At 46.9% G+C, this 15,384-nt stretch overlaps 1 protein-coding gene and 1 non-coding gene across 2 annotated transcripts in view; one reads left to right on the top strand and one right to left on the bottom strand.

Annotated features, from left to right (window-relative positions):
- LOC126542199 (high affinity cAMP-specific and IBMX-insensitive 3',5'-cyclic phosphodiesterase 8B-like) overlaps window positions 1-13,840 on the bottom strand; it is a 30,767-nt gene extending 16,927 nt beyond the window's left edge. The window contains exons 1-9 of the mRNA XM_050189153.3: window positions 13,738-13,840; window positions 13,468-13,553; window positions 11,735-11,791; window positions 7,882-8,072; window positions 4,918-4,977; window positions 4,247-4,304; window positions 3,044-3,211; window positions 340-572; window positions 67-137 (exon numbers count right to left, since the gene is read on the bottom strand). Coding sequence (XP_050045110.1) covers window positions 67-137; window positions 340-572; window positions 3,044-3,211; window positions 4,247-4,304; window positions 4,918-4,977; window positions 7,882-8,072; window positions 11,735-11,791; window positions 13,468-13,548 — 919 coding nt within the window. The 5' untranslated portion in view covers window positions 13,549-13,553; window positions 13,738-13,840. The remainder of the gene's footprint in view (window positions 1-66; window positions 138-339; window positions 573-3,043; window positions 3,212-4,246; window positions 4,305-4,917; window positions 4,978-7,881; window positions 8,073-11,734; window positions 11,792-13,467; window positions 13,554-13,737) is intronic.
- On the top strand, window positions 9,883-9,954 carry TRNAD-GUC (transfer RNA aspartic acid (anticodon GUC)). Its single transcript has one exon. It is a non-coding gene; the product is annotated as a tRNA-Asp (tRNA).
- Window positions 13,841-15,384: the final 1,544 nt, after the last annotated feature.

Below are 15,384 nucleotides of genomic sequence, written 5' to 3'. Positions count from 1 at the left end.
TTGCCCTGTAAGTGACGAGTGGTGTCTAGTTCGATATATATTAAGGCTACATACAGCAAAGCTCACCAGTGTCAGGAGAGAAGGGCCTTTCCATGAGGAAAGGGCTCTCCTTGATGTACACAACGTGGTCCAACTTCCTGCACGTACACGACACCGGGGGAAGAAAGGTTTGACTTAGTCTTATCCATGACAGGGTCAAGCGAACAAAAGAGACAGACTGCTTAACGTGAGGTCATGAAGGCGCGGCGACGAAAGAATAAGGGAATCACATAAGTGAGTTCGAACCCCTGTTTGACTTCAACTATAGGTGGAAGAACTAAGTGCCACTACATTGAATACCCTGGACCAGTGATGTCGACGGGCGCGATCTTGGTCAAGACGGGAACGTATTCGCCGGACTTGCGGCGCTGGAATAGCGTGCCCTGCCACTCGTGGCCCTTGTGAAGCTTGGCGCCGATGCACTCGGCCACTTCTGCCTTCAGGGACCCGATGCGGTGCAGTTCTCGGGCGTTCTCGCCTAGCAGCTCTTCCGCCGCGTAGCCCACCAGCCGCTCAGCCGCGTGGTTCACGAACTGCGCACAAACAGGGGGGCTTCAGCGAGTATATGTCTATGAACGAGGCATAGTACAACGAGGCACGGTGTACTACGGCTGTCATTTCGTGACATAGCGCAAAATATCTCATAGGAAAGCCTAGCTTTAAAAAAAAAAGGAATTTTGAAGGCGTATACTTGTTGCACTAGACATATTTATAGTTACTGTTGTTTCATTGCGAAATTCCGTGGAGAACAGAGCCGGCCACCCGAATAAAACAAGTAAGGGTATACAGATGGAACTACATATAAGCCTATTCGTTATACGTGAGCTGTCCTATGTGCGAACTAAAAAAAAAAAATCATTATGATTTCACGCACTGTGGGAATCTGCGAAAGTAAAGCTTTGACGAGCCGGCATGATGAAACGGCGCATCGCAACGATAAGACAAAAATGGCGGAGTATTTCAGCGACGAACGCATCCCGTATATGCAGGTTCACCCGCAATTGTAACAGCGGCCTAATCCAGACTCCAAAACGAACGCTTGGCGCTAACTCCATGCTTAAAAATCAGCCCCAGAGCGATTATATGTCGCATTTTCATGCAATTACACGTAATATATGCGCTGATCTTTCCTGCTCGCGTTTCAGTTTATACTGACGATATCATGCTGATAGTACTGTCGCCTACTGTCGAAGGCCCGCTAGTGCAGACGACAGCCTGCGGGTGTCCATTCAGGGGCAATTTAATCGCCCTAAAATTGGCCCAAAGGTTGGTTCCACTCTGCCACTGTTTACCTGCAATGTACTAAACTCTATAACAGGGAGTACGCGAGCTTGTTGCAAACAGCATCGTCGGCCACGTGTTGCGCGATGCCACCGCGAGATGCGAAAAGGAGATGGGAAAGCGGCTCCGGTTCCTTCTTTACGTTCCTCACTATAGCGAATAACGCCAGTTTCTTTCGAGTTTGATATGGGCGTACTGCATCTAACGCAGCTATGGAAGTAATCGCAGTAAACGGCGAGTATGAAGAGTACGACAAGTACTCCCTAGTATGTACCCTGACAAGCAGTACTCTATGGCAAGCAAGTACCATGGTATGACAAGCAGCTAGTGGCGCAGCCAGAAATCTTTCGGGGGGGTGGGGGGTAGTGCACACCCTTGATTGGGTACGCGGAGGAGGGAACTGGGCAGTCCCGATACTAACAAAGACATATTTATTTATCGGGCAGGAGGGTGGGAGAGCGGGTGTATGTGCCCGGTGCCAACCCTTGGCTACGCCACTATAAGTAGCTTGATCGCAATGCATCGGATTCTCCGTTCTTCTCCGCTCGCGAATAATATATCAGTATTGACACGTGTACGTTTTCTTTTTCCGGTGACTGTTTATCATGGATTAACAAATGTTACAAAGTTGTCGGTTAGCGCAAGACCCGCATTCTTGTGTCGGAACTTTCTCGAACGTTGTCGCAGATTTTATCTGTTGTCTACATGTTGTCGCCGAACCTTGTCTAATCAGATTTCGTGCGCGACGCTATTAGTGTTGTACGTTCTACAACGCACGCAAGCATCAGCAAAAACGCTGGAATCTTCGGCGAGTCGTGTAAAATTGCCGACACGCTTGACCCGCAGATCAGATTTCGACGACCGACGCTGCGCTCGCCGCTATCGTTGCGTCCGAGTGTAACTTGGTTTGTGGGCACAAGTCCGCCCGATAAAGAGTTAGCTTCGTGACTCACCACTTATGCCACGGTCTAATTCTTCACCGTTACGACAACGTAACAACATAGAAAGAAGGAAATGTGCAAGGCGTGCATAGGCAATGGGAGGAACGGCACCGACCACTACATTTTCACGGCACCGACCACTACATTTTCATGTCGCCGCGATGCCGCGCTACGTGTGGCCGACGATGCTTATCTGCCCCGCGCTCGCGTCTACCATTTAACCCCTTAACTAGAGTAACTCAACTGCCGATGACAAGGTAACTCATCACAACGAACATCCTCTGGTGCTGACGACGAGTTAACTGGTGGTGAACCTTCCGCAATTTTAGCAAATGTGTATAAGTGCAGTCTCTTGTAATTTTGACTGGTAAATAACACAGTAACTCTTGCTACGTTTTCTTTTCCCTTTCAAACCGACCAGTAGAAAATGCAATAGGCATTCCTGGCGTCGCAATTTTGAGAAAAAATTGGCGCAAGATACGCAGGTCTAGAAAAAATTTGCACTCCGAGAAAACTTTCTTTTTTGTAATTTGACACAGCAGTTAAGGGTTTAATAAAGTTGGCGATAATACGAAGATGACGAATGGTCTAATACGTGGGCAGCCGATTTTACCCAGATTGGTGTTTGCATTCCTTCTTCACCATCTTTATGGACGTCCGATGGTCGTATAACGATGTCCGGCACTTTGCTCACGCCTGCGGCAGCTAGTGTTTAACGCACTCGTTTTGCAACAATCGGAACATGCAAGGGGGGTGGTATAAGGACAAGCCGGCAGGCCCACCTGTATCTCGTGCGAAGGTCCGGTGACGAAGATGCCATCTCGGGTGAAGTGCAGTGCCGAGAACAGCGCCTCGGACGCCGCTAGCTTCCGCAGGTTGACGAGGTCGTTGTGCTCGATTTGTATCATCTCGTTCAGGCACACGCCGCGGGAGCAGGTTTCTGTGAGCCACTGCAGCCGTAAGGAATTATCAGACTATACTGTGAAAAAGAAAGCAGCTTTGGCTGCTAAAGTCGTCCGAAAAGAAACTTCAGGCACTTCTTCCTAAACATATATAAAGTAAAATTCTGCTGACGTCCTCGCGCAGTATGCGATTGCGAGTATACAAGAATATGTGTCTCCGTACCCGAAAACGGGGTCTCGAGCTCACTTGTTCAATTCATATACGAAGGAATCTTATCAAACTGTCATATTGTTTCCTAAATAGAAGTGAGGCTTAAATATCTGTAAGGATTGTTTTCCTACACAGAAATATAATCTGCCTAAATATTGGTATATGCTATCTGGATTGTCTCTAAAAAAAATTAAATTGTGGCGTTTTATGTGCCCAAACCACGATTTGATTCTGAGACACGCCGTAGTGGAGGACTCCGTAATACTTTGAACCACCAGGGGTTCTTTGACGTCCACCCAACTCTATACACACGGGTGTTTTCGCATTTCGCCCCCGCCGAAATGCGGCCGCCGTGGCCGGAATTCGATCCCGCGACCTCGTGCTTAGCAGCCCATCAGGATTGTCGCTAAATCAGACGCATCGACACTTATAACGCATATCACCAGCCTTTTTTTGATTTTTTACTATTATACCTTGTCATAGCCTGACAGCTATTCATGTAACTATAGCTTTTTATAAGGAGAGTACAGGCTTGGGCTGGTTAATAAAACAGTTACAGTGGAAGCATAGCGCTCAAAGGACGATCCACAAAGACTAGACAGGACAAGCGCTAACTTTCAACTTTCAACTTGAAAGTTAGCGCTTGTCCTGTCTAGTCTTTGTGGTTCATCCTTTGCGCGCTGTGCTTCCAGTGTAGCTTTTCATAATATGGGTGTGCAACGGTTTCTTGCAGAAGCAGCAGGACCGGCTTAATGATGGATACGTGTTTGCGTGCGCGGGAACATGCCACACACGTGTGCGCACTAATAAAAGGGCGTTAGGGCAAGATGTCAAATTTTCTTTTAAACACATGTGCAATCAGGATAAATTACCCTGCTGAAACCGTATTTGAGCAGTGGTATGATAGCTGCGTCTTCTTTCTCGGCCAGCCTGCAAAGTAAAGAACAGAGTGAGCGATCACGTGATCTGAAACGTCACCTTTTCCAGTCAAGCATAAAATATGTAATTGTAGAAAACTTGACGGATTCACGCGTATACTCGTTCAGTGCATTCCACCGTGGTTATGAGGCAGCAATGCATAACACGGTGATGATGTTTGCGCAACTAAGGCCAAAATAACGAACCACTGCACAGGTAGAACGATGAAGTCAGAAGCAAGCTACCCTGAAATTGCAGAAAAAGCTACATGTCACCCTTGATGTTTTTCTTCTTGGTGCTCTTCAACACGCTATAGTCGACGCAGGCTACCACTAGCTCCATCTAGGGGACCATAAACACCAGAAAGCCTGAACAGCATTTCACATAAATTAATAGAACAGCTTCTTCACATTTATTTCTGGCCTAGAAGAGTACATGCGTACAAAAAAAAAATCGATAATTGAATAAAAATGATTTATTACGATAAACAATTAGTAATTCGTTTGCTGAATTACCGACAACTGAGAACTTACAACTTACATTTCGTATCGATTTCGAACAAGCGGAAAACGTTGCAGGGTCGCTCATGCAGCAGTCACCGAGCGCAACTTGACAATTCACTCACCCTCTCTTGACAACAGCGACGATGCACGAGAACTGGCTGCCTCTGTTGCCTCGCATAGTCCTGTCATAAAGGGACGAAAACACGCGGACCATGAAAAATTACAGCAGGTACCTAAGCAAGAATGATTAGACGGGGTGGCGAGAGTATAAAATAATCAAGCATAACATGGTTTCGGCTGGCACAAAACAGGGGTGACTAGAACTGTCTGGGAGATGATAAAAAAAAAAAAAACAATCCAGCCTCGCGTTCGTTCAGTAGGAAGAAGTTTGCAAACCTAAATATACTTGCATACGTGCTGCTTCCATGTGTGACAAATGACACGCACAGCTACTATATTAAAGGTCGTGCATTATTTCACTTTTGCGGAACGAAGGAAGGTTGGTGTTAAAAGATGAATTCTATAACTGGTTTAACCAACTATAGCATTTGAAAACAATGTGGCTGGCCATTGATTGAAAAAGCTGCACGGATGCAGTGCTGTGCTTCGTAACAACATAGTACGTTGTAGAGTCATTCTACGAGGCTAGCCAGCGTTGTAGTAAATTTCTCGCGACTAATGCGTCCTCGTGACCTATACGACGAACGCCTTGTTGGATACCACAAAGCGAAAGCGGCGACGCGAAGATATCTTTACTGCAGGAGCTACAACTTCTTTATCAAGTCTTACGTCACTCCGAATTCCGTCAGAACAAACTACGATAAAGAAAGAGGGACGTAAACCAACAAGCACCGCATGCTGCGATATTCTATGTACCGGTTGCGAACCCGCACAGTCATCTAACCGCCGATGCGTGGCCTCGCAAACGTTTGAGTATTGGCCGTACGAGCGGATCTGCTTGTCGCAGCTACTGCCGCCCGACATCTCTTCAGGATTGTCATAAGTGTCTAGTTACGAGTTTCAAAATTATAAAACGGACATGTTGAGCGAAATAATGGGCCTCAAATTATGTGTGGAATTTACCTGATTAGCCACGCAACACTGCGACACTGCAACTCTCCTGTGACGTCACAGGGTGTCGAAAAATAAAGCTGGGCTTTACGACGCGATAAAGCGGCCGCTTCATTCTATGCCACCCTGCTACGTCACAAGAAAGTTGCACGGCAAACTGCGCTTCGCAGTGCCGCGTGCTTAGACAAATAATTTAAGGTGAATTATTCCAGTTTACAAGGCCGTTTTGAAATGTTGAAGCATGGAACTAGACTTTGACGACCATTCCCATCAACTTTCCGATATAGACATGTACCGTAAGTCTGTAACTAAGAAGTTAATCAATGTAATTAGCTTAATCAGTGAATGCATTACTTAAATGTCTCTTGCGAATGATGTGTAAGCTTCTTTTGTTAAGTGCTCGAAGTAAAACGCACACCTACACACTATAATGAGCTATGGACAGGTGAAGCGTCTGCACTTCAGAGGAAGCTTTAGCTCGGCGCCAACGCCGATTTCCCTATTCAAATACATCTAACACGCAGAAATACCTTATGAGACAAGCATTGGACCGATTTGAATGAAATTTGTCGCACTTAAGAGAGAAAGCTAAATTGTAGTGACTCTAGACGAAGAATCTTGAATTAAAACCTTGAATTCTTTAGAAAAATTGGCTAAAATTGGTGAAGATCTGTAGCTATGCATCAAGAACCGAAATCGCCATTCTGTAAACTACATCCGTTAGAGCATCTAGAGCAGGCAAACTTGATTTATAAATTTACAGCTCAGGTTAAATTGTTAGAATGTTTACAATGCTTTAAAAAAAAATTATGGGGTTTAACGTGCCAAAACCACTTTCTGATTATGAGGCACGCCGTAGTGGAGGACTCCGGAAATTTCGACCACCTGGGGATCTTTAACATGCACCTAAATCTAAGTGCACGGGTCTTTTCGCATTTCGCCCCCATCGAAATGCGGCCGCCGTGGCCGGGATTCGATCCCGCGACCTCGTGCTCAGCAGCCCAACACCATAGCCACTGAGCAACCACGGCGGGTAATGCTTTTACAAGAGTCCTACCCACAGATAAGGGGTATGTTTCATAGCGGTGTGTATATGATACATCAATTTGTCCTCTTTAGATGTATTATTAGGTGCACTTTGCAAAACGTTTATATCGCTTATTTTTATTGCTAAGCTCCAGAGTTGTAAACTTTATACTTGAGTCCTTTTTTCAATCTTGCAATTTTCAGCGTTTTTTAAAGAAAATTGACAGCTTTAATCAATAATCCGCTTCACACAGTCACAATTTTTTTTAATGCAACACACTTTATCAAAACCGGTGCAGTGGCTGCCTAGAAAACCAATTTCGTCGTTCCCATGTATTTAGATAGGAGCGCCCGAGCTAAAGCTTCCTCTTTTCATCCGTGAAATTCATCCATGAAGCCATTGCACTGAACACCGTATTGAACCTTGCGCATATAGATGTGTAACTTATGCGACCGAAACTGCCCACAAGGAGACGCTGCTTACATAGCGACACATAGCATTAGACCGGACTGTCGAATTTCAGTGAACGTAAGCTCGAGAAACAGCAAACCCAGCGCGGTAGCCCAGTGGCTATGGCGTTGCTTCGCTGAGGTCGAGGTCGCGGGTTCGATTCCGACCGCGGCGGACGCATGTCGATGGAGGCGAAATGCAAAAGCGGCCGATTTAGGTGTACGCTAAAGAACTCCAGGCAATCAAAGTTATTTGCAATCAAACTTATTTTGGAGTTCCTAATACGGCGTGCTTCATAATGATATCGTGCTTTTGGCACGTAGTGCCCCACAATCACACAGCACCACATAGCACAACGCATACAAGCACGCGGCGGGGCAGGCGGCCGGCTACTATGCAATGTGTCCGTGTCTATCCCTCTCAATGGCGGTCGAAAACTGGCGTCGCCCAACTAAGCCACCGTAGCCCAAGTGCAGCACGCGGTGGTCGCTTTTATGCAGGCGCCCCACAAGGGTCGTGCACGGCAACGTAACCGGACCTGCACAGAGCGGTGGGGTCCATGCCGCCCTTGCCCCGCGCGTCGATGAACACCAGGTGCGGGCGCTCGCTGAAGAAACTCTCGATGGCCTCCTCGGCCGTCGTACTCAGGCTGCACGCGTAGTGCATCTTCTCCGCGGCCCACTTGAGCGCGCCGTACTGCGCGTCCTCTTTGGTGAACACGAACATCACCTGCGAAGAGAGAGAGACGCTGTTGAAACGCCGTAACTTGCGATGGTAACTTGAGCCTCGATCGGCGTTACTACTGGGCAGCGTCGCGTTGTCGGCAGGCCGCAGGCGTCCGCAAGACCATAGCGACCAAGCAGGGGCGAGACGATTTGTAGTGTGAAACTTGCACCGTTTATTCCATGGTAACGAAGTAGGAAAGAGGGAGGTGGTTCGGTGTGAAAAGGAAATGTTAGCGCTGTCTTCTGCAGCCCTTGAGGGAGCACGGCTCAGCGCCAAGAAAAGAACGAAGACAATAAAAAAAAGATACATTGCGGGGCGGCTTAAATAGGCCCGCTAAAATCATAGGCGGGATTTTGCTCACGCCAACCTCACATGTGTTACACAATGTGTGCCAAGAGAAGGGAAGCGCAGTCGAGGACGGCAAAGGCTAGGTGGGACGATGAAATTAGGAAATTCGCGGACGCTATAGTCGGAATCAGTTAGCGCAGGGCAGGGATAATTGGAGATCGCAGGGAGAGGCCTTCGTCCTGCAGTGAACATAGAATAGGCTGCTGCTGCTGCTGAAGATGAACGTCACATGGTGTGTATTGATCCCGGTCGGTGATTGGCAGCTGCTCCCCCTTTCCTAGGCGATGTTACACGTGCTTGCCTTCGCTGGCGGTAACCCGTGGCTCCCGTTTGGCTGGAGGAAGGAGGGGTTACCTTTGACTCGCACAGTTCGCAGAAGCCCCCCCCCCCCCCCCCCCCCAATTTCTATTTGCCTTGCACACAATGTCTATTTGCACTGGGTGCTTCACGCCAATCGTAACGACGGGCTAAGATTCAGTTTGTAGGGCAATAACGGCAGTTGCGATAAATGCAGGAAGCCAGACAAAAAGACGCATACTCATAGCTATAATGAGCGGACAGAAGAGTCAGACGCAGAGCGCCACGAGCGTATGATCTTTTTTGTTCTTTGTATGTGTTTGCGGGTGTCGCTTTGTCCTACATAGTGTCGGGTGCGCCACGCCTAACCTCCGTAGTATGGCTCTAAAATCTGCAGAGGAAGTCACGTGTGCGTTCAAATTTAGCGCCTCTGATCGCTTCGTTTCCCGTTCGGGGTGACGTCACTGCGAATTCTGAGCCTTGCTCCGCCCCCACTCTTCTCACCAAAGAGCATGGGTTATATTGCGACATTGCGTGCGACCTTGACGGCGGTTGTTATCGTCCTTTTCAAGGCGGCGAGTAGCGCGAATCGAAGATGACTTGTCTTCTTTAAAACTTCCTTGAACGTAAATATGCGGTTGCTATATTTACAAGGCCTTCAAGCCGTACGAAATTTTCATTCGTTCTTCCCTCACCATTATCATTTTGCCTACGAGTATGTGCGTCTATCACGATAGAAAAAAAAAGTAACTGTCGGTTAATGTACTGAGTACTTCAGCTTCTTCCACGGCGCGTTAAAGAGATACAAGATGTGCTGTTTTTTGTTGAATTGTTTGTATGTGCCGCGGCAAAAGCGTAGATAGCAGGCCAAAGTCGCTCCCTCACTCACAAGAGAAAGTAAGCGTTGCTAGGACTGACCACGTGCGTCCCCTTAGCAGCAACAAACGAGCAAATCGCACGCGGCCTGTCTGAAAGCTGTATGCGGATGGCATCTCCTCCTGGTAACACTCGGAAAGTTGAAGAGAGACGTTGCGCGAAGTCTGCATACAGTACACAGCAGCCATAGAAAAAAAAAAAAAGGGCATGTGTGTCAGCCGCTGCGAAAAGCCGCTTTACGCGACGTTGGAAACGTTCAGAACACAAAACTTAATACGCTCTTGAACACCGCTCCTCGTTAGTATAGTGGTCAGTATCCCCGCCTGTCACGCGGGAGACCGGGGTTCGATTCCCCGACGGGGAGGTTTTTTTTTTTCGTATTTTTTTTCAGTGTATTCATTTAGAATTTAAATTTCAGAGTGATTCTTTCTTAACGTTTTTTTTTTTTCTTTTTCCTGGCAACGTTGCGCCGCACAGGATAGTTTAATAACTAGGGGTGCGCGAATAGCATGCGGCAGTCTTTATTACAGAGTTGAATAAAATATAAAATACTTTTTGAATAGTTTGCGAATATAATGTTCAGCCCTCTCACTTTTATTATCGAAACATTTTAACAACTTGATGGTCCCGACAAGATAAATTTCCTGTGATTATGCTGCACATTATAAAGCATCCTTCATTAAGAGCACAAACGGAGCATTAGGAACAACTAAGCAGATTGTTCTCAAACTCAACGCTCTTTAGAAACTATATACGCGGTCATGCATTGTAATATAACGTTTATTTATATTATAATGCATTTTTCACTCTGCATGACGGCAGAGTGAAAAAAAATTACTTCTCTAGTTTTCTCGAATAGTCGCAGAAAGTGCCGCTATTCTAAATGTATGCTGCAATTAAAGGTATCCTGATTTAATCAGATGAGAGGACACAGGTGCTGCATCTATATATAGCATCAGACAATGTCTACTGTCTTGTATAAATACTTTATTGCGGGTGATCGTGTTTAGCCGAAAGAGTGACGGAGCGACACAGCCTGCTCTAGTACGTTACGTCCAATGAGGTTATGTATTGTTATATAACCTCCTCGTTTATGTCCATTGAGGATAGGATGGAACCCAGATTTCTTTTTCTTCAATTTATGTTTGATTGCGTAAGTAAACGGCGCATACTATTAAAAAAATACTTGTGTTTTCAAATAGTGACTATTCGATTCGATTACGCTGAATCGAATGGGACAATATTCGATATCTTATTCTAAAGTTCCGAATATTCGGACACTCCTTATTATGAACTTATATGAACCACCCCATGCGCTCTTTTTAACTTCATGGAAAAGGTTGCCTGTATTATGCTGTTTCTTGACTGATCTTATGCAGACTAGTGCAGACTACTATACCAGCCGTATGACAGCGCTCAAAGCACGGCGGTTCGCACGATCGATGTCGCACCCACTACGCCATCGAGATCATTGCCTTCTTGAGAACGCAATGTACTTCTTACCGATGATGTTATACCCGTTACGCGGACTGTAGAAGGGCTGCTGCCATCTATGTTGTGAAAGGAAAAACAACATTGTCCTCTCGTGGCCTGTTCGATCGGGGCGTCCGTGCGATCTCGGAGGCCATGTGCCTCGCTTCATCACAAGCGATTCAGAAAGTGGCGAAATACCCGCGAAGAGGCGAGCTCGCCGTAAGCCAAAACGCGCCAGTCGATCGTGACGAACTGCGGTTGTTCAGATCCTTTAAGTTGTTAAGCGTTACACCTTCGGAACTGCGGTCGTTCAGATCCTTTAAGTTGTTAAGCGTTAGGCCTTCGGAACTGCGGTCGTTCAGATCCTTTAAGGTGTTAAGCGTTACGCCTTCGGAACTGCGGTCGTTCAAATCCTTTAAGTTGTTAAGCGTTACGCCTTCGGAACTGCGGTCGTTCAGATCCTTTAAGTTGTTAAGCGTTACGCCTTCGGAACTGCGGTCGTTCACATCCTTTAAAGTGTTAAGCGTTACGCCTTCGGAACTGCGGTCGTTCAGATCCTTTAAGGTGTTAAGCGTTACGCATTCGGAACTGCAGTCGTTCAGATCCTTTAAGGTGTTAAGCGTTACGCGAAGACGTGAAGACGGAAAAAGGCAACCAGACGCTATGCTTACTCTGACGGTCGGGACTTTGAGGTACATCGAGCCGAACTTGAGTGCGACGGTCCCTTCCTGCAAGAGACGAAAAGAGCGGTTGGAATTAGTGACGGTGTAAATAGCGCGTGAAGTAAGCACCGTACGTACAGTAATACAACAACAACGACTGACCTGTTCAAATCTGGTTCTTAAATCATGTCGAGGACCCATGGAAGGAAGGAAGCCCTCGCTAGAAAGCGTGAGCCAAACCGAAGTAGCGAGGGCGCAGTATACAAAGCGTATTTTTTATAGCGGCCGCGAAAACGGTATGACTTGAAGGAACAGTGCAGAGCTCCTCTAAAACGGTTTGAAAATATATATTCTTTAAAGACTCGTTAATTCACGGTAATAGGTTTATTATAAGAGAAAAAGGCCAGTTAAATTTCTTTTTTGACATTTTGCGCCTTAAACCCCAGCGCCAGTATACGTCCGTGTGATGCAACGAATTTAAATGCAGTTCTTTTTCTTGCGTATTTGGGTCGTTGTGACTCAGTAATAAAATTCGCAGTTTCGCCCGTAAGGCGAATCATTGACAACGATAGCAAAGCATTAGACAATTACACGAAGTAATGTTCGTCGTTTCATAAACATTCGCCTGCCGATTACCTCACTCGATGGCCGCGAGCGCTCGATGTCACAAGGCTGGCGTGCTGAAGAGCGCCGGCAGAATGGAGCGAACGCTTCGAGCTGTCACATAAGTACTATACATATGCCCATGTAATAGCTATCGCAAAAATTCTTTTGAAACTTGCTAAGTTCAGTTTTTGGCTCCTCTACGATAAAATTCAATCCATCTTTCGTGATAAAAAAATAACTAAGGCTCAAGCAGGCATCGTCAGATTTCATGACGTTTCGGCGTGCTGGTGGAGAAATTTGAAGGCGGTGTTATTACCCGTATTTCGTTTTTGCATCCTTTCTCGCATAGCAAGCCTCCTCACGGATAAAGAGGGTTTTCTTTGGTATTGTTGAAGGGTTACTTACTAATAACTATTCAAATTATTTTTCCCTTCAGTGTGCCTTTAACATCGACCCCTCATTGCAGCCTCCCCATTTTGCCTTCCACTGTGCACGGTCACGCGTGTAGGCGCAGGGGCCTCTAATGCCCTCAAGAGAAGGCAACAATTTGAGTGCGAATTTTTGGAACTTCTGGCTCGTAACGCCTTAATTTTTTGGCAAACCCTTATAATATTCTTGCTGCATGTCTTGACTACTCGTATCCCGATAGAGTCACTACATAAGAATTTTGTTATGGGCGCTTGGTTATTCCTTTTTTGATGTCATATTTCGGATGTATTATCGGTTGCTTGTTTCAAGATTTTACTAAAGTTTTTGACACGGTAAACCATAGTAGAGCATTATGATTTTGTGTACGTTTAACTTTCTTACACGATATGCATTAAGTAATTCCACTTGATTCCGTGAAAGCTGCTACGAAATGTCAACTATATCTGCGAATCTGCTTCCACATATCTGATGTCAGCACATGCCACCGAGGAATTCCTCTCGGCGCATATCTTTTCTAAGCATGCTGCGCATCAGTTACGTATATAGCGGCATTACGAACTATGAATTACACGAATACGCCACTTTGGACTTCGTAATAGGCATCACGCTAACTGCTCGAAGCACTACAGCGCGGGTGCAGGCGACAAGCACTAAAGAAAGAATGAAATTAGAGGGAGGAATATGCAAGAAACTGTGCAGGCACTCACTCCGAGGGCAAGGCGCTCGCGTGCGACTTTGTACTTCGTGTCCGCGTCGTGGAGGGAAATTCCGTCTTGCGGCGGCGCCATTGCAGCTGCGAAACAGATGCGCCAAGGCAAATCACTGGAACACGCCGGTTTCGGAAGTGTAACACGACTACAACTAGAGAAATAGGCGACGCTCTGCAGGACTAACGACGCCGGTGTCAAAAGGGCAACATGACCGACTTGAAGTGAAGGCGACGAAAGGCCTAGCGCTGCCGGCGGACCGGCTCTTACCTGGCTCAGCCCTGACGACCGTTGCGACCGTTGGCTGTTCTTCTTCTGCTGCCACCCGCTCTCGCGCCAGACCGTTACGTGGTCGCGCGCCTTCACGTAGCAGACTTTTGTCTTCTTTTCCACGTTTTCTCGTTCATCCAGCGAGCACCCGCACGTGCAACTCTTGTGCGGAAATAGCAAAGAAGATTACACGCCCTTTGTACGTACTCGCACCTGTGGCGGCAGGTTAAAGTGGCGTTGCTAGAGACGAGCGCGAAATACGCAGAATTAAAACTGAACAGGAAGGAACGACCATGCAATGCAACCAGATGCGATAAGATCACTATACGTGACAAGGCAGAGCTAAGACGTGGTCCGTTAGTATACCTACGCGTAAAGTGAATATTTCACACAGGTCTTTTCATTAATCATGCATTTTATTCGTATATTTATCCTACCTGTCTGGCCACCTTAAACGTAAAATAGGACGTAGTGAGTTGCATCACTTGTGCCAAACTGCCCAATTGTCTACTTGATCAGGCTGTACCGGCCACTTCTTGTCTCATCCCCCATTGTGGGTGAGAGAGAGAATAAACTTTTTATTGTACGAAGGAACTCCGTGGGGTTAATCTCGGGTGGAGCCTTCTTGTAGAGCCCCACTGGCCGTAGCGGCTCGCCGGGCCTGGTCCAGGGTCGCCAGTTGGCTTCCCAGTCTGGGCGCTCCGTACACTGGTAAGTAATGTGTGTCAGTGTGGCTGTGTGGTCGTTACACCACGGACATATCCCTGTTGTGTATACCTCTGGAAAGATTGCGTGCAGTCTCGATATGTGCGGGTATGTGTTTGTTTGACCATTGTGGGTATGTGCCGTGGTATGGAAATAATTATCATCGTCAACACGCGGCGACCATCTCAAATAATTTGTTGGCGTTGACACGGTGTGTGCCACCCTCTTCTTGATGGGGTATCGGCCAAGAAGCAGGTGGTACATATAGTGTCAACACCATGCTATACCTCTTTGAGATGGTCGCCGTGTATTCACGATGATTATGATTTCCGTGCTATACGGCACACACCCACAACGGGGGATCGGCTAAGAAGCGTGTTCACGTGCTGCGGTTAACATAGCTGTATGCGCACGCTGGACAGCATTCGAGCTCAAGCATTGCGCACATGTTTGGGCCTCCCACGATCCACGTTGTTATGATCGACCTGTCAAGTGTGAGAGACATTCAGGCGTATACGTTCCCATGACAAGATGATTTGCCTCGTCCCAGAAAAGGCTGTTATGATAAGCCTGGACATCGACCTGTCAAGTACGAGAAGCATTCAAGCGGGCGTCTTCATGTCGACATAACTGCCCTCTTTTCAGAAACAGCGTCACCCCTTTTATTCCCCGAGCTGACACAAAGGCAAGGACGAAGAGAAGACAAACTGAAGGGCAGGAGGTCGTCGACGACAGAACCTGACGAAAGCACTAATACTTCCACAGGCTCCCTAAGAAGACAGCGACGACCACCAGACCGCAAGGGGTTTTTTAAGGCCCTCCTGGCCACCGTGTTAAGCAGAACCGCTCGAAACCCGGATGAGAATCACAACCATGTACCAATGAAGTGAATAGAATATTTTCTACTTTTTCCCCATCATCACAATGCCCGGCTTCGTCGTC

This window comes from Dermacentor andersoni, chromosome 2 (genome assembly GCF_023375885.2).
Source record: "Dermacentor andersoni chromosome 2, qqDerAnde1_hic_scaffold, whole genome shotgun sequence".
In the NCBI taxonomy this organism is placed as follows: Eukaryota; Metazoa; Arthropoda; class Arachnida; order Ixodida; family Ixodidae; genus Dermacentor; species Dermacentor andersoni.
This window is presented reverse-complemented; position numbering and strand designations above follow the sequence as displayed.